The sequence below is a fragment of the Leptonychotes weddellii genome, chromosome 5 (assembly GCF_054177405.1).
Source record: "Leptonychotes weddellii isolate Sample4059 chromosome 5, ASM5417740v2, whole genome shotgun sequence".
NCBI classification, from domain to species: Eukaryota; Metazoa; Chordata; class Mammalia; order Carnivora; family Phocidae; genus Leptonychotes; species Leptonychotes weddellii.
Window position 1 is genome coordinate 36,883,831 of NC_138373.1, and position 7,296 is coordinate 36,891,126.

Consider the following 7,296-nt stretch of genomic DNA (forward strand, 5'->3'; position numbering starts at 1 on the left):
CTCTCCTTTGCTTCCTTTGGTGTTTTCTGTGTCGCTGTGGCACACAGCTGTGTGGGCGAGCTAGTACCCTCGGGCGGCCCCTGACCCTGCCGTCAGGGTGTCTGTGCCCCCTGGCGCCCGCCACCCTTGCTGCTGACGGCCACAGCTCTGCTGGCCTTCGTGGAGACACCCTGTGTCCTCCTCGTGTGCAGCCTCACGGACAGTGACCATCCGGCAGCCCTGTGCGGGGTGTGGCTTCAGGAACGCTCGACTGAGGGTGGTCTCGGAGGACGACTGGCGGGGGCTCTGCTGTCAGCGGGGCAACGACTTTTCTTTAAGTGGCACTGACTTTCTGTGAAAGGCCTCTGCCCTTAAGACGGGATTGTTTCATCTGTTCTCCCCTTTTAGGGCTGGTACATGTATTGTTGGAAGCGGGTTATTGAACTTTTATTTGAGTACACATCATCGAAACTACTCATGAAATTAGATTACCTGATAAGAGCTTCACACCCGCTAACAAAGGGAATTTTTCATGCTTGGGTCCTGCTGAGAGTCTCGGGTGTGCCGCCCACGTGGCATGGCTAACACGATGGCTTCTCTTCCCGACGTGCCCTGCCGCACGGGAGGTCTGCCCCTGAAACACAGCACCGTGTTGTGGGTGTGGAACCTCACTACTTTGACAAGATTTTCTGCAAGAGAGGTTCTCGGTGCTACTAATTCCATTGAGGTGATTTCAGCCTTGTTGAAACTGTAGAATTTGTTGTGCTTGGATTTATACCCTTTTAAAGTGGTGTGTTAAATAGTTATTTCTAAGAGTAGTGAATAACATTTCAGTTCATTCTGAGCTTGTAATGCCTCTTCTGAGACACAAACACGGTTTTCAGTGTCATAGAACCCCAGCTGGAAATCCCTGGCTTGTATCGCCCCGGCTTCCTTCAGCTGACGGATTGGAGGCAGAGAAAACAGCAACCCGTATTTGACCCTGGTAGTGAGAGTGAAGGTGGCTAACAGTATAAAGCTGTCTTACTTTGGGGAGAGTGCGTGTGGCATTTCCCAAAAGTGGGTTTCAAGCGAGGCGAGCTCTGTAGAGTGCTAGGAGAGACTGAGCGGGGAGGCTCTGTGCGTGGTGTCAGAGGTTTATGGCAAGGACACAGGGTCCTGGGGTGGGCGTGCAGCACCCTGTCCGGGATGCGTGCCATGACCCTGGGTGGGTGTGTGGCATTTTCAGAACACATGTGCCCACAGAACCTCTTTGGATGTGTGCCCCACGCATGTCCCCACGCACTCAGGCAATCCACGGGAGATGGGAGGCTGGACTCCAGACCCGAGCTGGCTTCCAGCTCCGTCCTGGGCGAGCTGCTCGTACAGACCATTGTTCTGAGTGCCACAGGGTCTCTTCCACACACCCATTTGCTTTCTACCATGAATGCCTTGAGTTGATTGATCATCTTTAATTGGTTCCTGCGCAGACTCTTGAATTTACTACCAGTTAACAGATGTGTTGTTCACTCTTTTTCCTTGGGTTCTTAACAGAGAAGTGATAGAAGGTTGCTCTTGAAACCCTTTGTGATGTGGGCTTGCATTTGCAATACGTTTATTCTGTGGCCTGTTGTTGTCTCTCTCACATGTGTAGATAGCACTGTTCACATGTGAAGGGTTAGTGGAGGGAACTTTTGTGTCATTCTTTTGAGTGTTTTGTTTTACGTACTGAATTTCTGTGAGCTTTTCTTAATTCTACTTCCTGTACTTTATTGTGTGTTGCTATAGTAACAGCAGCATATTAGACCGACCATGTTAATCTGGAACATATGCTCGTGTCTTAAGGCGCTGTTCGTATCTCTGTACATATGCATTAGGGATATCCCACTATAAACTTTGCTGATATTTTGCAGTAATTTTTTCCATAGCTGGAATTCTGAAGCTGGCAGGAATTTACTTGGGAGGGCCATTTATTTTATCCTTGTTTTATTTGGTACCAGATATATTTTTCTGGGTCCTTAATTACCTGAGGCAGTTATTTGTTACAATGATCTTTGAGGTCTTTAAATGAGTTTCATTTAATATATTCCCAAATATCATCTAGCCTCATTAAAAAACTTCAAATTCATCATTTATTCTTTTTTTCTGACTGTAATCCCACTCATTTTTAAAGAACCCCGGAATGGTGTAGGTGTGAATCTCACTGACTTCGTCATGTGTTCTGATGCCACTCTCTTCGGCTCCACTCCCCCACAGCACATGCACAGTGTTTCTGGCTCACTCTGACTAATGCTGCTTGTTAAGTGGTGTTCTTTCCATTCTGTCGTGGTGTAGTTGTTAATTTGGCTGAGGTTTTATGGCATGTGTGCTTCAGGAATAATATACTAATTCTGGTTTGTGTGATTGGAAATAGGGCCACAGAAGAATGGTGTGCTGCTCGGCGTGGAGTGAGGACCACCCCATGTGCAATCTGTTCACCTGCGGGTTTGACAGGCAAGCCATTGGCTGGAACATCAACATCCCTGCATTGTTACAAGAGAAATAAGGTCGCCGGCACCCTTAGCTGTGTAGTTCACCATGGACCTATGGACTGGTGTCGCTTTTCTTCTACTCGTCAAGCCCTTTTTGTGAGAGTTGCACCCTGGAAAGGGTGGTTTGTATGTTCTTTTCTCATTGTGCCGAGCTTGCATGAAATGTACAGCAAAATGTATGGTCACATGTCTTTATTTTCGTCTTGTGTGTGTGTTGGCACCCTCTGGTCAGTGGACTGAAGCCCCCTTCCCTGTAGCACGTTGTGTGTTGTGAGTTCCTGGTGTTTGACAGATGACAGGAGGGCATTACGTTTGCGTGAGTTCAGTGTGAACCTGTGTACTTACTGTGAGGCGTAAGCAGTCTGTGGCATTTCTGGAATCATCATACATATCTACCTTGTCCCGGGAAGGTCACGGAGCTGCATCTGCATTGGCTGGCGATTGGCAGGCGTGATGGGAGATCTCATGTTTACTTCCGTCTGAGGGTTTAGCATGTGCTGTGGTGTAGTTCAGCTTCAACTCTGTATTCTGGTATAGTTGTGTAAAATTTACCTGGAATTGAGAAGTTAAAAACAGAACGCCAACTTTGCAACATTTGGAAAGATTTTTTTTTGAAAAGGAAAAGTTTCTGCTCTTTTTATAGAAAATCATTTCAATCTCCTGAGGTCTCATATTAGCAAATTCAAAAATACGACTCTAATCACTGATTTCAGATATTAAGCAAAATTTAAAGCACTTTAGTTTATAGCTATGGTTATAAACAGTTTTTAGAAGTTTCAAATGACTTATCCAGTGAATGTGACTTGAACTTATAAAGAAGGCCCTGCCTGCTACCTGAAAACAAAACCTTATTTATTTTCTACACTTTGGTTTGCGTATTTCTAAATGGGTTCACTTCCTTGGTGGTGTTTGAGAGCCAACAATGCAAATAAATGAGTACTACCTCAAAAATCAATGTATTTGGAAAACGTGGGAGTCTCACTGATGCCTAGCTAGAGCACTTTTGACTGCCGAATTCAGTTCAGAAGGCAAGAAAGACAATCATAGCAAATGTATCCTGAGGACGAAAGCTCTTGCATTAGCTGACAAGGTGGTAGCGGAAACCATGCTTCGCAGGGTACAGGATGCTCCTGTTTTGGCAGCTGGGACACCTCTCAGCGCCAGTCCTCCCGCTGCCTGGGCGAGTCTGTCACTCTTGCCTTCTTAGGAGTTACTGTTGTCTGGTATTTGTGAGTTCATGTTTCTTGCTCAGTTACAGTTTTGATAAAGAGCCATCTCCATGTACTGCCCTTCTCATTTTAATACTTTGAATGTGTCTGCTTGGAGAGGCCCAGAGGGGAACAGTGGCAGTGATCATGGGTGCCCCCCACCTCCCAGTGGTGACTGCTGGTGGAGTGCCGTTTGGCAGGGTGTGGTGTGAGCAGAGCGTGTGGGCCGTCCTCAGTCCTGTGTGAACGCGCCTCTCTTGAGGCTCCTTTTGCTCAGGTACTGTGTGCGGTAGCTCATCTTAGGAGCTTCAGCCCTGAATTATCTGGAACGATTCTGAAATGACTTACAGTGTGGAAGGGAAGAAGGGCCAGGAAAAACTCGTCATGGTGTAGTTAGGGCTGAGGTTGCTGACTAAAGACTAGAAGACAAACAACACATGCTTCAGAGCAGCTCTTTTTCCAAAGCCTGGCATCTCCCCACACCACGCCTGAGAATGTGGGCCAGAACGTCAGCGTCCAGCCCCTGCCGACCCGGCAGAGCGCCGGTGACTTCGGACGCTGAGCTGTGCGTCCACACTCTTGGGCTCCTGTGTATTTTAATTTGAATGTCTGAGTGTCTTAGAATCATTGTTAGGAGCATTGAAAAATGTATACAAACACAGCGAAATCAAACTTAAGAACCAGATCTCTGCCAGATTAAAAAAATTTGAAGCTTTTAACTCAACATTTTTGATGCTATTCAGTTCTCTGCAGACTAGTGCCCTCCGTGTCCAGCAGCTGCTGACCTTCTTGCTAGCGGGAGGGCCAGCCTCCTCCCTCCTCACTTCTCCACGGGGCACGGGCCTCATGGTACTCCCAGGAACAGGATACCCTACTGCTAACCACCGCGTTGTCCTCGGACATGGTTCCATTCAGCTGCCACTGTGGCCTTCAAGGTGGTGTTTTCAGGAGTCATGGAGATTTGGGATAGGGAGTGCATGTGTGTGCGTGGGTGTGTGCGTGTGTGTGAATGTGTGTGAGTCTGTGTGCATGGATGTACCTGTGTGGCTGGAATTAAGCCATGTGATCAGCCACACGGGATCTCATCTGAAATAGTGTTTGGAAATGAGAGTGGTTTTGTCCTATGTGCTCACATGTCCAGAATTTCATTTAATAATGGAAGGAAAATGTGTGGTAACTGGAAAATGTGTATTGATAGAGAATCTCGTAAGAACTATGTTGTCGGACAAAACAGCACTCTTTCTCAAACCACTGCACATCAGTTTCTGGAGAGACAAAAATTCTGTACATATTTTGGAATTTGAAGAATCCTATGTAAATCATTTATTGCTTAAATCTGTGAAAAACAAGTTTCTTTGGGGGGGGAAGTATACATTTATAAGTGTTGTGTAGAAGCAAGTGTTTTTATTGTATTGATGTAATTGTTTTTAAGTGTTGACTGTCTTCATTGCAATATGAAATTCATTAAAAATCCACGTTCCGTAATCACTATTGTCAAAGTTTTATTTTATTAGGACTCTCTCTTTTTTTTTATTATTTTACTTATTTTTTTTTAAATGTTTTGCTTTGATGAAATATTGTTAACAGCTACTAAACACCACAGTGATGTAGAAATCAAACAAATTATAGAACTGCCCACTTGAAAAATTTTAAATTTAGACTTAAAAGATCGGTTGTGTTCTATTTCCTGTCTGTCAGGCTAATGTTAAGTGACATGTAATTATGTTTCTCCATTCCGGCATCACTGCCCCGACAATTTCTGGAGGGAGTTAACAATGTGATATAATGCAGGTGCTTGTCAAAGTTCCTCAGAGTTTCATAAGACGCTTGTCCTGTTCTTACTATAGTTAAGCTTGTTCGAAAGTTTTAAAAAATTGCAGTTGCAGAAAGTAGGCCCCGGTCATCCCCTGTGAGAGAATATGCGTCTGAATTGGTGGTGGCTGCTTGTTCACCATTCGTTCCTACCCCATGAGCAGAGCGTCGTGGCGGGTGCAGGAACCTCAGATGTTCATACATAGCTTGCCAGGGTACCCTCTTGAGACTGGTAGGGCTCACTGCCTTTATTCAGTCCCCAGAGGGTGGAAATTCACTGATTACTTATTTTTCTTACCTTAGTCTTTAGAAACCTGTGATTATTGTCCACATTTCACAATTACATCTTCAGTTACATTTTAAAAGTTCATCTGTTAGCATAAAGAATCATGAAGGTGGGCTCAGTTGGAAGAGCATGCGACTTTTGATCTCAGGGTTGTGAGTTCGGGCCCATATTAGATGTAGAGATTACTTAAATAAATATTAAAAAAAAAGGAATCACAAAGGCAAAACTTATATTGCTATAATTTCGTCATAATGTTACCAAAATGTGTCTTGCTTACTATGCATAGATTTTCTGGTTTCCCTTAATAAATTTAGATTACTTCAGAAACTGGGAACACCTCAATTATTATATGCAATGTGTGATATATAATCCATATGATGATGGGAAGAAGCTGAGAACGAAATCCTATGAAAATGTTGAGTAATTTAAAATTAATTTTATGAAAACATTTTTAAGCAGCTTTTGGTCGAAATGAAACGAGAATAGGCAGATCTCCAGCTCTGAGAGCTCTGTGAGGCACAGGTGATGCCTGTGGGCTTTGTGGGCCCAGGAGGCATCCTCTGAAGAGGGGAGGCTTAACCAGGCCAGAACGTTGACAGAGGTGTCAGGAACCAAAGAGAGCACCTCTCTAACACTTAGCACTGAGTCCCCTCACTCCGAGCAGTCTTTTTGCACTCTACCAAACCCTCTCTCGGAAGTTTTGGAACCAGAACCAGAAGTCTGTCTCTCTCCACAGTCGCTTTGTCTGAGCTCCAGAGTACTGAGAGGAAGAAGCCAGATTGGTGAGCTCAGCGAAGCTCTCTCTCAAGAATGAGTCTGATAAACAAGGATGGTTTTCACCAGTGCTGCTTCTCTAATGCACCTTCTTGAGAATGCTGTAGGAAGAAAAAGTCACAGAGGAGGGCTGTCAAAATGGACAAAATGCCGACATACCTACATACAGCAATGTCTGGAGGTACTGGTTTAAATTTCTATTTTTGTTTGGCTGGGGAATTACAATTTTAACTTTTTGTCTTTGTTAAATACATATAGTAAAATTTCAAGGGTAACCACAAAGGAAAAAAAAAACTTTGAAAAGATAGAAGACATGATTAAAAGTGGTTACTGTAAGGGAGTTGGGAAGTGTGGTAAGTAACTGGAGCAGAAGTAATTTTTTAGTGTTTTGTGGGTTTAAAATTTTGGAACCATCAAAGTAGATCACCCAGTATTTGAAAAGTTCCCAGTTTATGCTAACAACAAAAACTTTATAAAAGGTACCTCGTGGGGAAAATCTGACAAAAATAAAGGAACTTGAAATCATCCATGGAAATACTTAAAAACTTGAACAAAGACATTAAAAAAGACAAGATGAGAGACCATCATGCATTAATAGGAAGAAGTGATATTGTAAAAATGTCAGTTTTCCCCATATTGCCAAGTAGATTTGATGCTGTTCCAATGCTAATCACCCCAGAGTTTTTTTGTGGAATTGGACATCTGATTCCTAAATTTATTTGAAGCA

General features: G+C 43.9%; 1 protein-coding gene across 1 annotated transcript in view; it reads left to right on the plus strand.

The window, feature by feature from the left end:
- WDR37 (WD repeat domain 37) overlaps nt 1-5,182 on the plus strand; it is a 42,400-nt gene extending 37,218 nt beyond the window's left edge. Inside the window, exon 13 of the mRNA XM_081818895.1 lies at nt 2,372-5,182. Coding sequence (XP_081675021.1) covers nt 2,372-2,503 — 132 coding nt within the window. The 3' untranslated portion in view covers nt 2,504-5,182. The remainder of the gene's footprint in view (nt 1-2,371) is intronic.
- The last annotated feature ends 2,114 nt before the right edge of the window (nt 5,183-7,296 follow it).